This window comes from Cydia strobilella, chromosome Z, assembly GCF_947568885.1.
Source record: "Cydia strobilella chromosome Z, ilCydStro3.1, whole genome shotgun sequence".
In the NCBI taxonomy this organism is placed as follows: Eukaryota; Metazoa; Arthropoda; class Insecta; order Lepidoptera; family Tortricidae; genus Cydia; species Cydia strobilella.
In genome coordinates this window covers 16,489,953-16,508,804 of record NC_086068.1, presented here as the reverse complement: position 1 = coordinate 16,508,804, position 18,852 = coordinate 16,489,953, and the positions used below count along the sequence as shown (strand labels likewise).

The 18,852-nt window shown below is 37.0% G+C and overlaps 1 protein-coding gene across 1 annotated transcript; it reads right to left on the bottom strand.

Annotated features, from left to right (window-relative positions):
- Positions 1–376: 376 nt before the first annotated feature.
- LOC134754358 (palmitoyltransferase ZDHHC16) lies at positions 377–18,192 on the bottom strand. Its single transcript, XM_063690652.1, has 6 exons — positions 18,001–18,192; positions 17,850–17,917; positions 16,507–16,654; positions 3,352–3,543; positions 2,326–2,581; positions 377–1,335 (listed from the first exon to the last, which is right to left on the bottom strand). The coding sequence occupies exons 2-6, from the start codon at positions 17,900–17,902 to the stop codon at positions 833–835; spliced, it is 1,152 nt and encodes a 383-aa protein (XP_063546722.1). The 5' UTR covers positions 17,903–17,917; positions 18,001–18,192; the 3' UTR covers positions 377–832.
- Positions 18,193–18,852: the final 660 nt, after the last annotated feature.

Sequence of the window (18,852 nt, the reverse complement as noted above, 5' to 3'; positions counted from 1 at the left end):
ACATTACGGAAGAAAAACTAATAATTAACCGTGTAAGCCGGGCTTTAAACACTATTTTTATGCTATTCATTTAACAAAATATCCTATAGAAAATATCGCCCGGATTATAAAAAATTGCCTGTAAAATGAGTATTTTCTTAGATTATTTGGCCCTGTTACACTGCATTCCAGCACATAACATTACACCAACTTGACTGCAACACTATTTTATTTAGCACATTGATTAATATTTTTCAAATTCAAAATGCAACGTTACTTAATTTATTAATTTCTTATATCTAGGTTCGATTATAAATAATAATAAAATGAAATAAACAATAATAATAAATGTATGGACTAAGTATGTACATAAAAATCATGTCAAAGATACATTAAATCAAAAATTAAATCATTTCAATAATTAGGTCAGTGACTCGCATATTTTTAATCATGGGATGTTCATATACGTGATGGCTTCCCTTTCCTACACATCAGTTATCTTTATGCGTAAGCATAAAAATGACAGGTCTGCCTAAACTACAGATTGATTTACAACAACTGGGCACTAAAACTGCCTCAATAACTACTGTAACTTTGCAATATTATTATTATAGGATATCGCAATCGGTGACCACCAACACCAACTTAATTTTGGTTCTCTTTTAAACTTCCATTGAATTAAATACATCAAGTTGGTAGCAAAATTTTTACAACTAATAATCTGTTAATTAAACAAGTACCTACTGTTGGTTTCGTATTGGAGCTTGGTTTTATAAAATATCGAGCGACAGTACTTTAGTAGTAAAACGGTCTAGTTCAGACTAAATGACGAATAAATGCACATTGAAGCCTTTCACGGCCAGTCTTCTGCTGTATCGTGGACCGTGTGCCACGTGAGCCCCGAGCCCGCGGGCGCGTGCCCCGACGGCAGCAGCACGTGCCGCGCGAACCTCCTGCCCTGCGTCAGCCCGAGGAACAATTTCCAATTCTTCCTCCGCCCAAAATCGTAAGGGTTCCTAAACGAGTCGCCCTGCGTTTTTCTTAGGGACGCGTTAATATGAGCTTCCACGCTCGTTTCACCCCTACCCACGTTCTTTCCGTGCATGATAGTTAATGTTCCTAGAGCGAATAATACAGACACACAGGTAAAGGCCATGAATACGACGGCTTTCCGCTTCCAGGGGTGTGCGGCGATGCGCTGTGTTTCAGTGATGGGTGGCACGGGCAGCTCGTGGTCGCGCGGCGAGTTTATGGAGTCGTACTCTACTATGACCTTCACTGGGACCAACACTCCGCTCTGGTTCATGCGGACTGGGTGCCCGATCAGATCAGGGTCGTTGTGTGAAATGATTCCACCTATAAAGTGAAAATTGTTTCAAATATTACACATATTTACCTACTATTATCCAATTTATTGTCTGCAATGTCTGCATTGTCGATTTGTCCAGCCTACATGAATTAGAATCATTGAAAGGAAAGTTTAGGGATGACTTAGGAACCTCTATTAATTTTGTCTTTCTAACAAACATAAATGTCAAAATGATGGATAGGGACTAACGATTAACAACGGTTTATAAATAACACCATAGATTACATTTGAATGGTCTGAGGGAGTACTAAAAGCCTGCGTGGATTTGTGATCGTAAACTGCGACTGTCATAAATTTTAATAAACCGGTCAAGTGCGAGTCGCACTCGCGTTCCAAGGGTTCCGTACATTACACAATTTAATCAATGTATTTTTTATGTGAAACGTGAGTGAAATGTCCTAAAAAACCTTTAGGGGTCGGATCAAAAACAAGTAATTAAGTCCGACTCACGCTTGACTGCACATTTCTAATAGGTTTTTCTGTAATCTATACGTTAAGATCTATTTTTGTGTATTTTTTCAACATTTTAGACACAGTAGTTTCGGAGATAAGGGGGGGGGGGGGGAGAATGGTCATTTTTTGCCTATTTTCTTGAATAACTTCTAAATTGTTTATCCTAAAATGATAAAAAATATATATTTGAGATTCAAACAATGAGCTCTTTCATTTCATATGTAACACGATATAGTTTGAATAACTTTATTTTTAAATTTTCTCATTTACCCCCCAAAAGTGGCCCCCATGTTAAAAATTAATTTGTTTACGTTACATGTCCGTCTTTGGGTCACAAACTTACATATGTATACCAAATTTCAACTTAATTGGTCCAGTAGTTTCGGAGAAAATAGGCTGTGACAGACGGACAGACAGACAGACAGACAGACGCACGAGTGATCCTATAAGGATTCCGTTTTTTTCCTTTTGAGGTACGGAACCCTAAAAAAGTAAAACCATACTTTCAGAGCTAGGAAAGTTACCAGTGTCATTGACCCATATGACTTGATATCCTATATCAATCCCGGCGATGATGAGGAACGCGACGCCCGCCACCATGTACACCATGTACAGGTAGAAATGGCGCGCGTTGTAGTAGCCCACGCAGTTGTTGAGCCACGGACAGTGGTGGTCCATGGCCAGCACGCAGCGATCGCACACGGAGCAGTGGTGCGTCCGGGGAGGCTTCGGAGATATACATTTCTTACAGATGCTAGCAGCTTCCGCTATCATTGAACCCTGCAATGAAATGTACAAGTCATTATATAATAGATTATATTATAATATTTTAGAAGAATAGATACACATTAACATTATAGGTATAGATCTGTTTCCTGCTCCTGAAGCATTCTCATGAAACAAAATTATGGCAATCTATACTCATGTCTTATGTTAATTACAATTTTAATAAAGACATGTCCCCTAGCAAAACAGAACTATTGTCATTAAAATTGATGGCATGGTGAATGGGTTATAGTTTTGCAACAAAAAAGTAAATATGCCAAGCAATATGGTGAATATATATTTGCTGGTCACAGAGTAGTAAACAGGACACAACAAATACGGGTCTCTATTGTTTGACATAATTATTGAAAGTCTTAATGTAATGATTGTCATATTATCATTAGTCATAATTTGGTTTTTCTCAGAAACGCGTAACTTTTCAGGATTGCCATAAAACAAACCTAAAAACCTAAATCCTGATAAGTTAACGGTTTCAGAATTATGACTAATGATAATATGACAATCATTACATTATGACTTTCAATAATTGTGTCAAACAAAGGGACCCCAACAAATACATTGGTAAAACAGGAACAATCAAATTATTTTATTAAATATTTTGTTAAGTATTTGTGTTTTTTGTTCACGAGTTTTATGCACCCTGATACATTGCCTATTTGCAGGGATTGTTATTTTTGTGTGATAAACCAATTAGAAGAGTAAATCAAAGTGAAGCTAATAATTAATGGCTTAAAACTCCTGTTACATTAAACAGTTCAACTTACATGAGGAGGATATCCTGGGGAAGTAGCCACACCCATATAGTAATGGAAAATAATATTGAGCAAAAGCCAGTTGCCAAAGATGACCAGGACCATAGTAGTGTATGGACTTCTTTGCCACCAGTATGGAAGCCCAACCCAGTATGCTATGGCCACAACAGCAGTAGTCAATACTGCTACACAGAACACAAACACCTAGAACAAACATTATCAAACATATTATTTAATAAAATGACCAGCCCAGTGGCACTTAATGTTATTGAATCTGAACAGCTCAGAAAAAAAAGCATTTTTCTACTACAGCACTCTTATTTCTAGATTAAATGACTGCCAGTGAGATTGACATCAACTTCATAAGAAGTGCGGCGCCCGGGGCACCGGCGCAGTGTTCTTAGGATCCTAACAGCCGTGTTCTTAGGAATATTTATACAATATTTTATTATTACTAAGACTCCGCTGTCTGTCTGTATATCCGAACCGTGATAGCTAGACAGTTGAAATTTTCACAGATGATGTATTTCTGTTGCCGCTATACAAATACTAAAAACAGAATAAAATTAATATTTAGGTGGGGCTCCCATACAACAACCGTGATTTTTTTTGCCGTTTTTAGGGTTCCGTAGCGAAATGGCAAAAAACGGAACCCTTATGGATTCGTCATGTCTGTCTGTCTGTCCGCCCGTATGTTTCAGCCACTTTTTTCCGAAACTATAAGAACTATACTGTAATACTGTTGAAACTTGGTAAGTAGATGTATTCTGTGAACCGCATTAAGATATTTACACAAAAATAGAAAAAAAAAAACAATACAAACAAAAAATTTTTTTTCATCAAACCCATACGTGTGGGGTGTGGGGATAGGTCTTCAAAAATGATATTGAGGTTTCTAATATCATTTTTAACTGAATAAAGTGGTAAAATGTGTCCCTCCCCCCCCCCCAACCCTGTAATTTCTAAACTAAGAGAATGATAAAACTAAAAAAAATATATGATGTACATTACTATGCAAACTTCCACCGAAAATTGGTTTGAACGAGATCTAGTAAGTAGTTTTTTTAAATAAGTACGTCATAAATCGTAAACCACAATTTACTTTTCATTCAATCAACTCAAATAGAAAAGTGGGGCTCCCATACAACAGACGTGATTTTTTTGCCTTTTTTGCGTAATGGTACGGAACCCTTAGTGCGCGAGTCCGACTCGCACTTGGCCGGTTTTTTGCATAATGGTACAGAACCCTTCGTACGCGAGCCCGGCTCGCACTTGGCCAGTTTTTTTATTCTGACTTCTAGGCAAAGATCTACAAACTTCCCAGGCCTGACTTTACAAAACTCACCTTTCACCTTCGTTTCGTTTTGTAACTTCGGCACTTGAATGTTAAGAACCCTAATTATGTACCTGTTGCACAACATACTATATTGGCTTCTTTAATAAACACAAAAAATGTTTTAGAAGTTTAAAAAAAAACAACAATTGCTAGTGTAGCAAGAATATTTATAAAATTATAAATAAATAAAAATAAAAAGCCTTTTATTTCTCGAACCTTTACATTTTTTCATATTTGATTTTAAAAAATTAGATATATTATTCAAGAACCCCGTGTTCACAGGTGAATGCCTCCTCCAAAGCCCTCCATGTATCTCGATCCTTGGCTACTTCTATCGAATTTGGCCCGGCAATTTTGGTGATATCATCTTGCCATCTCATAGTGGGTCTCCCTTTCCCTCTTTTTCCTAGAGGTCCCTTCCATGACGTCGCCCTTGCTGTCCAGCGCCTGTCTTGAATACGTGCTACATGGCCCGCCCACCTCTATTTGTTTTTTGGTATAGCTGAGAGCATATATGCTCTTTGTGTGCTGTCTTATTTTTGTATGGTTGATTTTTTGTATTTTCTTGATGTTTAGCAGAGTAGTCTCCATTCCGCGTTGGCAAGTCCTTATTTTTTCCATAGCTTTTTGTGTACCTGACCTGACAGCCGTATGTCAGACAAGGTAAAGTGTGAACACGAAAAAATCCGATCATGCGTGACATGGTGAATCTTTTAAATGAATGTGGATTTTCAAGCAGCACCTCTCTTAATAATTTGTGGATATCAAACCACACCATAAAAATACAACCATAATATAACGTTAGCATAGAATAAAGAAAGAGGGCAGTAGGTTATCTCCGGCCCAATCCGCGATATAATTACCGTACTTGCCTGTCTCAGGGTTGTCACTTTTAGCTAAATTTTAATTTAGTGCTTAGAAATTGGCAAGGGCTGGGAAGTTGTATTTTTTGCTTGTGTTGTATTATTTTAAACTAGCTTTTGCCCGCGACTTCGTCCGCGTGGAGCTCGTTTATATCATACCTGCATACAAACTACCACCCCCCTTTTCACACCCGTAAAGGATGATATCTGAGATAAAAACTATCCTTTGCCCTTCCCCGGGTCTCAAACTATTTCTATACCACAGAACTATATCAAGATAGAAGAAAAGAGTGTATGTGCCTCGCGTGGCGAAACTACGACCCGGTGGCTCAATTGCTCGCCGCGAACTTCAGTCTGCTCCAGATCGATGTCTGCTTGCGACGTCAGGTTTTAAAAACAAAATGGTTTCTTGCGCAATAATTAACTGTTCAAACACTACCAATGAAGTTGGAGCTGTTAATGGAGGTATTTCCTTTCATTGGTAAGTACAATTTGTCCTTAAATATGTGTTATTGATTAAAAAACTATTTATTTTATTATGTTCATCAAAACGCTAGCTTTCCATTGCGGCTTAAATTTGACGAGCCAGACTTGGCGTGCGTTCAAAACCAGCAATGTAAAAATAAGCTATTCAAACTGTCGAGCACTGTCGAGTCACGTTCAAGGTCGATTTCTCGTTTTTTCTGTCAAAAGTAAGAATAGTGCTGTACACTGCGATTTTCTTACTCGATTATTAAAATCGATTTTGAAGACAGACGAAATGATAATTACGTTCTTATATTATTATGCAGCTATATAATGTACGAAGTGAATAGCAAATATTATTAACAAACAGGTTATGGTTACTTCTATATTGCAATTTTGTTTTAGTTTTCCGAATGATCCTAATATTAAAAATAAATGGATTGAAGCAACTGGTCGTAAAAAATGGTTTCCTACGCAAAATGTCACACGCTCGGTCTCTCCACAAATTGCTGAACTCTTTCCTTCTATCTTGATATAGTTCTGTGATTTTTATTTACATATACCTTATAGACTAACATACATATAAAATTCATAAACTTAAAAACTAAACACTATTTTGGCAATAGAACGGCGTGGCTCCGTTGAATCGTCAACGTGAATTATCATTTCCTCTGTCGAAAATAATTATCATTTCCTCTGTCGGTTCTTATCGATATTTTAGAATCGATGCCGTGTTCTAATCGATCTGTGAATCGATGCTTTTGAATCGTTTCGCGCGGCTTATGTTTCTCATCACTAAATTACGCTCGTGACGGCAAAGTACCTACGCGAAATGTTACACGCTCGGTCTCCCTACAATTTGCCGAGCTCTTTACTTCTATCTTGATATAGTACTGTGCTCTATACCAAATTTCATCCAAATCCGTTCAGCGGTTTAAGCGCGAAGAGGTAATAGACAGACAGACAGGCACACTATCGCATTCATAATATTAGTATGAATTACGATTTATAACTGTAAGTAGGTACTTAGTTACTATATCTACCTATAATACTGAGAAATAAGTTCTCCTGCGATTATCACACATTTTTCATTTATTTAGCGGTGCCGAACAGCCGTGACGCGCGAACCTTGTACGGTGTTAGCCCCGGCTGGCGCACTGAGAAACGGGTCGAGATTTTGTTTGAGTGTGCGTGCGGCGACGCATAGATACTATGGCGCACACATACAAGTCGCGCGCGGTGCGTTTGTATGAAGATAACATACTTTGCCCTGTTTATACTATGACGTTAGGTTGTCTGTGACTTTCAGCATCATATACTCCACCGTGCCTATATTCCCTTGAACATCGTCTTCTGGCAGTCTTTACCAAGTTTTCCTGTTAAAAATATTTTTTTAATACAGTTGCTCAAAAAGTGCTACTTTTCGTGGCTGTTTAGCGTGCGGAAAGTTGGTTTTCGCGAACTAGTGCTTTTTACTTTTCTAATTTTTTTAAATTTATACTTGTTCCAATTCATGACTACTTATTGACGAGTGTTAATATCAGTTTCATTTAAACGTCGTAATCAACATAAAAACCTACTGTTAATGTAAGAATACGAAAAATATGCATATTTCATTACTTACCTCTTCATCATTATAAGTATTAACACGTTTATTTTTTAATGTTGAAAAACCGTTCTTAATAAGTTGTCTGAATGGAACGGAACACCTGTCAAAGAAGAGGCGTTTTTTCTTACTGCAAGAATGTTTTAAGTTTCCAAAGGCAACATTCGATATTGTATTTATAAATATAAGATACACAAATAATCGTAAATAACGATATTTAGGTAATAATAGTACAATATTTTATATTTACAATTGTTTCTGTCTTATAGAACATGCATTTGAAAAAAAAAACTTTCATTGAAGTGGGTTCAATAATAATAACAAAATCTATTCGTCGAATAAAAGCTAGAAAAACACCTCTTCATAATGTCAATGTCAATGATGTCAGTGTCACAGAATTAACAATGACATACTTTCCGCACTAGCATAGAAATGTACTATACCATATCATGCATGATCTTATTTTTTCGTGTCTACACTTTAATGACTTAATAAACATGTATTCATGACTTTAGCACAGTATTACAATACTAGCTTTTGCCCGCGACTTCGTCTGCGTGAAATCATCAGTAACAGCAGCTAGAGTAAGTTTAGTATCTGGAAAAGTGTAATAGCAATCATTCAATTAATTAAATCATTAAATCTCTTAATTTCACCCCTTTTTTACTCTCTTTAGGGATGATTTCCGACAAAAAAACTATCCTATGTACTTCCCCGGAACTAAAATTATTTCTATGCCAAATTTCAACTAAATCGGTTCAGCGGTTTAAGCGTGAAGAGGTAACAAACAGACTGATAGACAGACTTTCGCATTTATAATATTAAGTACTAGCTTTTGCCCGCGACTTCGTCTGCGCGGAATTAGTAACAGCAGCTAAAGTAAGTTTAGAGCCTAGAAAAATTCTCATAGCAATCTAAATTTGAGCATATTATACACACAAATTAGCAGGCACTTCGTTAATTATCTCAATTCCACCCCGATTTTTACTTTCTTAAGGGATGATTTTTGGGATAAAAACTATCCTATGTCCTTCTCAGGGACTCAACCTATCTCTATGCCAAATTTCATCTAAATCGGTTCAGCGGTTTAAGCGTGAAGAGGGAACACACAGACAGAAAGACAGACAGACAGACAGACTTTCGCATTTGTAATATGTACTTACGCAGAGCAACGAAGGGGAACTCGCGGGGAGGCTGGCGGCGCGGGCCGCGTACTACAAGTACAAACACGCTTAGTTTGTGCCGTTTGTGGTACCGGGCGTGTTTTTGCTTCAATTATCGTCACTACATAATTATTAGTAATAATAGGGATGATGACCAATGTTGAATTATATAACAAAATCTAGTAACATATCTATATTGCAAATGAGTCATCTATCACAATAATGTAGATATTAAAATAATATATGGAAATAATATAAAAATACAGGAGTTGTAAGTTTCAAAATTTAAGTAATTTTTTAACTTCCATTCGATATTCGATTCCTTACATTTTATCCCAAAAAAGATTGTATCGCAACTATATTCATAAACGCAATATTTCACCTACAAAAAAGCAAATTTTCTTGTTTTGTCCATACATTTAAAATGGGCTCTCAGTGATCTTGACGTCACGTTCACTTATTGTTTTTTTGTATACTTACTTATAAGTTGGAACTAAATACTAAAACACTATCTAGTAATTACCTACTTACTAAGTATTATATGCATAATTATTTGTGTTAACTAAGTTAAGGGCTGCTTGCACTCGATCGTGACGAGAAAAATCTCGTGAAGTTTTATCAAAATTATGAAGTAGGAGGTATTTTGAATGTACATATGAATAAATGATTACATCAAAATAGTAATAATCACAAATGTTTTATTTCCCATTTTGTGATAACCCTAGCATATTTGCATGTGACATGACAGCGTAAGTACCTACACTGGTGGCGGCATCGCGCGACATCAAAGGCGTTGCGCTACTGTAGGGAAGAATAATGAGGGCTAACGCGTATGAATTCGCCGCTAGCGGTGCTAGTGTATAGTGCACTGCCTTATGGGAATATAATTCAAATCCGGAAACCGCTACCAACTTTTAGTATGTTGTTGGGCATGTTAATCGGTCTCCAAAACTGCCGGGAGACAGCGGCGCCGGCCATCTACTTCAGCGGAATGACGTCATCAAAATGACTCCCGCCTCGTTGCGAATATTGCATATTGCACCAGAACTATGCATTATACACGTGTGGGGTATTAAATAAAAGCCAATTAAATGTTCTTTGAGGAGTGACGCGCATCGCTTCCTCATGATGGCAAAAAAACAGTCTGTTTGAGCCTCAGCAAACATCCCTGAGGCACTACAATACCGCGGCAACCTGAACAGCATCCTAAATGCATCATTGTATTGAACACGCAGAGCGCCGTACGCCCTCTGCGTAAAGCTAGCCCACAGACCGCACGTGTAGAAAATTTGACAAAAAGCTTTGAACAATATTAACTTTACTTCTTTACTACCACGTGCAAACCTGCGGGCCAACATGTTACAGCGGACACACAGCGCTCGGCACCGCTCGATGTCCTCGACGTCAGACAGTGTGTCTGTGACCCAGTGGCCCAGGTACTTAAATTTATCCACTCTCTTTAACGGAGTTCCACAAAGCTTAACCTCCTGCATTTGGTAACTTTTGTTGCCTGATTTAAATTGCAAGAGCTCGCTTTTAGACGCGTTGTACCTAAGCCCATGAGCCTCAGCATACGTTTCACAAATGCCTAACATTTTTATTAGACCCCCCATCGAGGGGCTCAACAGCACCATGTCATCAGCATAGCTTAAGTTGTTGACACACATGTCCTCTATGTGACATCCTACACAAGCGCTGCTGAGCTCCTCTGAAATAATGACGTCATACAGATATTCACTGCCGAAATTCGCAAAATGTAAATTATAGCTATACCATGAGTCACACATACACGTGTGCTACATGTAATGAAAGGTTATTAAATGTATTATGATTAATCTATACATTGTTTGCAAAAAAAATGTTTGGTTTAAGTACTATAAACAAAGCAATACCACTTTTTATGAAAAAAGTAGGTGTATATCGAATTTATATCTAAACTTTACTAAAAACGTTAATAAAATATTGCTTATACTATTAGATAAAACAGTTATTCAGGTTTAGGTTACCGGTTTAATTTTTGATTTTCGATGAAAACTGTGGAAGTTGTACAAAAAAAACTAAAGCGCGCCAACAATTCTTCCTTAATGCGCTCATATTATGCAAAGAATAGTACTAAGTATCGGGTATTAAATGAAAGGACATTACATAAAACACATGAAAACGATATTTTGGAGTGGAATTATAATTTATAAATTGAATTTGTTTGATAAAAATAAGCAAAACAACGGTTTCTTTTCGTACCTAATCTCCTCCTTTGAAAGTCGGTTAAAATTTATGTTTTGTGCACCTGGGCTACAAAGGCGAATGAATTGACGCCTCATTTATCAAAATCAGTTCAGTAGTTCCATGTAAACAATACATCACACGTAGACAGCAAATTCTGCCTATTTCTATTGTCTGGGAGAGGACACTGACTTCTGTAACAGGTTTTTTTTTACCTAGCTCAGAAGTCAGGGACTTCAACACCTATTTTGTACTTGCTTCTGTCAATATATATATATATATATATATATTTAATTCATTTTATAAATTATGATTCCACTCCAAAATGTCGTTTTCATGTATTTTATGTGATGCTGATGTTCTTTCATTTAATACCCGATAATTAGGACTATTCTTTGCATAATATGAGCGCATTAAGGTAGAATTATTGGCGCGGTTTAGTTGTTTTGGTACAACTTCTACAGTTTTTATCGGAAATTCAAAATTTTTGCTGTGACGTATAGTTGAATAAATGGTTTCTTTTACACAACATTGTTATAACGTATACACGAACTTTTCTCATGAAAAGTGGTTTTTCTTTGTTTGTAGCTCCTAAAATATACATTTTTTTTATAAATAATGTATTAACGAATTATTATATATTTAATAACCTTTCGTTTGATATAGCACACGTGTATGTATGACTCATGGTATAGTTATAATTTAGATTTTGCAAATTTCGGCAGCGGTCACATGTATGACGCCATTATTTGTCACTCAGGCACTATAGAGATTGTCTCCCAGCAGTTTTATGATCCCTTTTATATTGCTAATAACATACTAGAAGCTTATGCGGATTATCCCGAAAATGACCAATTTCGATTTTTTTAACTTTAATGCATTTGTTCTAGCAAATACCTACATTTTGATGCATAATTTTCACATTTTTGGTCTGATTTTGATTATTTTGATATCAGTGGCTTGAGACATCAGCTTTAATTTTGTATTACATTGCTTTAACGTCCGACTTTTGGTTTGGTTGAAAAACACAAATAATCGATTTTTTTTCATCATTTTGATTTATTTTAATTTCTCTTAAACTATTGTATATTTTGGTACATAGTGTATTAGTGAAATATATAATATTTCATTGGCTTTCGTTTAATACCCCACACGCGTATGTGCAATGCATAGTTTGGGTGCAAAATGCAATATTCGCAACGAGGCGGGATTCATTTTGATGACGTCATTCCGCTGAAGTAGATGGCCGGCGCCGCTGTCTCCCGGCAGTTTTGGAGACCCAGTACCATGCCCAACAGCATACTAAAATTTGGTAGCGGTTTCCGGATCTGAACTATCTCTTCGACCGTTTCCCATAAGGCATAGTACTATGTAGATGGTGGTCTTCGCAAAGTTCGAAATGTCAAATGTCACTTCAATGACTGACAGCTGTTCTTTAGTCTTTTGGACCATCATCAACAGAGGCGCCAACTGGTGAGCAAAAAACGATAGCCCTCATTGTAATACTGTGACTTATTCTTCAAGCTGACAGGCATGCTACTCTTAAATACTTCTTTTAGCTGCCAGTATTTGTTCCAGGTCTTTTGTGCTCTCCGTTCAATTTCTAACTCGTTGTTCATCTTATTAAAACTTAGAGTTTTGAATGATTCACGGTTAGTTTCACTAGACTTATCTGTTTTTCTAAGTACATACATATATCTATTATTTTGTATAATATAAGTCAATGGCTCATTTCCTACCGTTAGTGACCCACACGACACGAGCGCTTTATCAACGCGAGTTAAAAAAGCGCTTGAATCTGCCTGCACGCTAAATTCGATTTAAAGACCAACGCTTAAAGTTGAAACAACGTCCAACAACGCTTGATAAAAAGCGCTACCGCCATCGTGTGAATAAATACACATGTTTCCATTTGTGTCATTCAAACGCTTTTTTAACGCGCGTTGAAAAAGCGCTCGTGGGAATGAGGCCTTATGGTTTGCTCCATGCAATTTGTCATTACCATAGTTTTTGATAGGTTAATTTCAAGATCAAGTCCCACTTGCACACTGACCATATGTAGATAGGTAATGATATATTGTAGTTGTGAGCTTGTCTCTGCGAATATTACCAGGTCGTCCGCAAAACGAAGGTGATTTAGGTAGCTGCCGTTTACATATATTCCTTTTTTTCTTGTAATCTAGCTGTCTAAAAATAGTTTACAGGATCACTATAAACAGTTTTGGGGACAGAGAGTCTCCCTGCCTTACTCCCCTTTTGATAGAGAAGCTTGGGCCCATGATTTCAAGATTCACTTTACCGGTACTGTTCCTGTATAGATTTTTGATAACTTCTATGTATGTATTGATGATTTGTTGCTCTACTCCTTGACTTTCTAGTCTCCCATATCCATTTGTGTGATACTGTAATATCGAAAGCCTTCTGGTAGTCAATGTAGGCAATATAGATACATCTTTGTTTTTCTTTAAAAAATTCAATTAGTTGTTCTAAGCTGTGGATATGGTCCACCATTGAGAAACCCTTTCTGAAGCCTGAATTATTTCTGGTTGATTGTTTTCTAAAGCAGCACTTATTCTTCGATTGAAGAAAAAAGTTTATAAACTGCTGGTAAGAGACTTACTGGCCTGTAATTTTAGATGTTTTTACGGTCTCCTTTCTTGTAAATGAGGATTATATTTGATTTTGTCCATTGAGATGGTATAGCAGCGGTTTCAATTGTGTGATTAAATAAAGTAGTTGATAGCGGTAGAGCTAAAATATTGCTTGCTGTCTTGAGAGCTTCATTGTTGACTTTTTTTTTGATTTGATCTGCACCTGGACTCTTGTCTCTTTTTAGGCTTCTAATTGCATTGATTACCTCAAGTTCAGTGATGGCTTGTACTTAGTGTTGTTAAAAGACTAGTCTTTAAGACTTTTGAACCTTAACGACTCGCGAACCTTTAAGGCTCAAGCTTTGAAAGCTATGGCGTTAAAGGTTTGCTCACAAAGCGGTTTAGAACCTTAACGACTCAAACTTTTTATGACTTGTCAAAATGAAGTCTTTAAGACTCGGGCCTCATAGGGAACTCTAGCTTTTTAACTTAAGCTCAAGCCCCCGAACCTTAAAAGCTTGTGTCAAGCTTAGAGCTCATACGTTGAGCTTTCTTTGCAGAAATTATTTTTGTGTAGAGAATTTACGAATATTATAATATACCTATCTATATCGGAAGAGTAACTTAACATCAGTTAACGCATTTACTGCCTGCAACGTATACAGGGTGGACCATTTAGAACCGTGATTCCGTTGCGTATGTACATCCAGATACATTTTCCATGAAACTATATTTTAAAATTTTCCCGTTCCGTTCGGTCCTAATATGAGTGAGTCATAAGAAATAAGAGTATTTAAAATAGTACATTTCGATGCTAGTGTGGAAAGTATGTCATTATTTCACGAGTACCGAGATATGAGAAGACTTGGGACGAGTGAAGAATGACATATCCGCACGTGTATCGAACGACGTTTTTTAATACAGTTGCGAAAAAATAAGAAAAGCAACAAGTAGGGAATGGAATTCGAAACTTTTATATTATTAATTCTGTGACACTGACATCATTGACATTGACATTATGAAGAGGTGTTTTTCTAGCTTTTATTCGACTAGAATAGATTTTGTTATTATTATTGAACCCACTTCAATGAAAGTTTTTTTTTTCAAATGCATGTTCTATAAGACAGAAACAATTGTAAATATTAAAACATTGTACTATTATTACCTAAATCTCGTTATTTACGATTATTTGTGTATCGTATATTTATAAAAACAATATCGAATGTTGCCTTTGAAAACTTAAAACATTCTTGCAGTAAGAAAATACGCCTCTTCTTTGACAGGCGTTCCGTTCCATTCAGACAACTTATTAAGAACGGTTTTTCAACATTAAAAAATAAACGTGTTATAATACTTATAATGATGAATAAAATAAAATATGTAATAGGTTTTTATGTTGATTATGACGTTTTAAGGAAACAAATATTAACACTCATCAATAAGTAGTCATGAATTGGAACAAGTAAAAATTAAAAAAAATTGGAAAAGAAAAAGCACTAGTGCGCGAAAACCAACTTTCTGCACGCTAAACAGCCACGAAAAGTAGCACTTTTTGAGCAACTGTATTAAAAGTTTTTTTTTTTGTTTTTGCTTGAGCACTTTGTCAGCGTGTTCACATTACACAACACATACCTATTCATACCAAGTTTCAACTTTCTAGTGTCACTGAGCCAACCGGCGGACTGACAGACAGACGAACGGACAGACATGGACATGGCGAAACTATAAGGGTTCCTAGTTGACTATACGGAACTCTAAAAACGCGATAAGTCATAATTATCTTTTTCTGTTTTTCCCTATTTCACAAAAACGTATTAAATTTCACCCTACCCTATACCATAGGTTGATCTTATTTGTTAAAAGCTTTTACTTTTTGCTCCAAGCCTTTACTGCTAAAAACCTTACAGACTTAAACCTTCAAAGCTTAGGAGGCTTTAAAGCTTGAGGCTAAAAGACTCGAGGTTTCTTTGCTCGTAAGCAGCAACACGAACTCTTAGTTTGAGTCATTAAGGTTCCGAGGCTTTAAGGTTCGAGGCTTCAAGGCTCAGCGTCGCGACTCAAGTCTTGTAGTTTACGCCTCAAAGCTTAAATCAACAAAACACTACTTGTACTTTATTTTTATTTTATTATGTGGTGTTAATACAATATCTGTTCGATTTCTGTCTGGTTTTTCGCTGTATAAGTTCCTATAAAATGCTATTGCCACTTCTATAATGTCGGTTCGTTTGTGTGATGCCTTTCCCGAAGAAGGGAGTTCCCCAATCCATGTTTTGTTCTGTGTTAGTTCTCTGTAAGCTTTTTTAGTTCTTCCTGCCTGTAATATGTGCTTCATTTGGTCTTCTTTCTGTACTCTGCATAATTTTTTTTTATGTACTTGCTAATTAATTTGTAGTTGTTCGATTTTATCACTGTGAGTAGTGTGAGTCTTGTTTTTGGTTCTATGCAGTGTTCTCCTTCTATCCATAAGTTTTACTGTGCGTTTTGATAATACCTCGTGTTCATTTTGTCTTATATTGACTGTGCGAGCTTCTCTTAGGCTTTGATTAATAGCACCGATTAGCATATTATACTGTTTGGACACATTTTGTTTCCTGTCTGTTGGGCAGATATGCTGATAGTAGTTTTCTATATTGGGTTTTCTTTTTCGTTTTTTAGTGTTGTGATTGGGTTATTTGAGAAGCTGGATCTGTATTTCTTAGTGTTTGGAAGTAATACACTAGCTCTAACAGGTGGGTGATCTGAAGGAAAGTCCACATTTAGTATTTCTATATTTTGAAATAACTCTGGGTGGTTAGATAAAACATAGTCTATCTCATTATAATGCTGGCCATTTGGTGAACACCAAGTCCATCTTTGGGTTGATTTTTTCTTAAAACTATAAAATTATGCAACTAAAACCAGAAAAGTACATAGCACTCACCCTTCCCAAATAACTGGCAAAATTGTCAACAAACCAAAAGATAGGTTCTAATAAAAAATCCACAGCATAACTTTGACTCATGTGTTCATTATAAGTGAGGCAGCGAACTGTCAGCGCCAGTTGGGTGTATTTCCACGCTGTATAATCCCTGTAATATACAAAATAATTTTACTATACATAACATTGAACTATGTATCAAATACAAGTTAATAATGTTGAGGTGATATGAGGGAGAAATTTTAATTGTACACAACACATATCAAATCAATCTGTTCCCTCATCAATAGATAGCATCAGGGCCGGATCTAGGGTAGAGCGAGTGGAGCGGCCGCTTTAGGCGCCGGATGGCAAGGGGGGCGCCAAAATGGCAAATGAGAAAAAAAAAAATTTTTAAAAGACGCTAGTGTGACGCGGGCCCAAAATACGGTTTTGCTTTTGGGTAATAAGCTTCAACGAAGGGCGCCAATACCCGATTTCGCTCTACCCTGATAAAGGACTCGGGCCGGCACTGGATAGCATAAGGGAAATGTCTATTTTGTTTAATATGTGAAAGGATCATGCAACTGCGAACTGGAGCTTCTAAATATTCTAATATTAAATCTTTATTTCTTGTTCTGTGCTGTTAAAAACATGAAAAAATCTGTTTTATTGCAATCTATCTTAAGGGTAGTCTGATGGACCGAGTAACCCAATTTAAATATCTAGGTCATGTTGTTGCGGCCAACCTCAAGGACGATATAGATATTGAACGGGAACGAAGGGCCTTGTCGGTGCGGGTGAATATGATAGCTCGAAGGTTTGCGGGCTGATCCAGGGAGGTAAGGATCACTCTCTTAAGAGCGTTCTGTACTTCCCTGTATACATGCAGCCTTTAGGGCCCTTCGAGTCCAATATAATAACGCGTTCCGGATGATGATGGGACTGCCTTGCTTCTGTAGCGCATCAGGGATGTTTGCGGTAGCGCGCGTCGTTGTCAGGCGACCTTGCGTGGGCGCGCCGCATCCCTGGTGCGCCAGGTGCAGACAAGTCCCAACACCATCCTGAGAATGATAGCGGACAAACCTGACTGTCCCATAATTGTCCACTGTGAGGGACTACATTCCCCTACAAGTGTGATACAGTGGTAGTTAAAATTGAATAGTTTGGCTACCAGGCTACCACTGTATTATTCCTATTTGTACATTTTTTATGTTTTCATGTGTTATATGCTGAATGTTTATTGTTTTGTTTGTCAGTGTGTAAATTACATGAAATAAATAATTTTGAATTTTTTGAAAGATGTACTTACCATACGATCAATATCCATGTTTAGAAGAAAAACAAATTGATTAATAAAAATGTACCTTATTTTTGGGATGATTTCTCGCCACTTCAGCCTCCATTTAATGACTGCCATAATTTGAACAAGTGCCTAAAACATACAATATTGCATATGATGTAAAATACCTAAAAAAGTTAGGTACTTGCGAGTAAAGAAAAACTTCATTATCTTACCTTATTTATGTCAATATTTATTAAAGCACTGACTTAGAATTCATGCTCTTGTCACACGCAATCATAGTAAGGTTTTATTATATTTTCCCCTGAGGACAACGTTATTAACTTATTATATTTACAGTTTACATACTGTTTAAATACTGAGAATGATGAGAATCGAGAATCACGGATCACAGATCATTTAATAATAATATTATTATGTGTGAGTGTGAGAATAATCTGAGGCCCTGTCAATCCCTAGAATTGTGTCAATTTTTGTGTTTTTTAATGTCCTGGATGCCAGCACTTTAAGCCAAATATCATACAAAAAGGGGCAAGCTATGATGGCGCCATCTCTGCAAACCTTTGACAGTTGCCAACCCCACTTTCTCTGCTACTCCTACTGAAAGATACATAAGACTATCCCGTTCGGTCATTTCCCCCTGCCCCTCATGACCGATCCAGTTATGATGATGCTCTCCTGACCGATTTCGGCCACAGCGACTGTGTGCTCTGGAGTAGGCAATTTCTAATTCGCGTTATTAGCGTATAGCTGATCCGCTCTCGGGTGCGCCCTTAGGTGGCTCACGTACCCTATCTTCTTGCTAAATACTCGAGCGCATTTTGGGCACGTCAGCGCACCACCTACATAGTTGTAGGGAATCGAGTTGGCGGCCGAGGCCGAGCCTTAAGCTCATCTAGTTTCGTTTCCAGTTATACCAGCATGGAGACTATATAAAGGAGCCAAATCTCTATGTATGAAAAGTGTTGACATCCTTTCTTTACCATCCATATATGGAATGCCATCCATATATACCAGATTCATGTCAGTGTCACTGTCAAAGACACTTTTAAGGTCCCTCCACACTC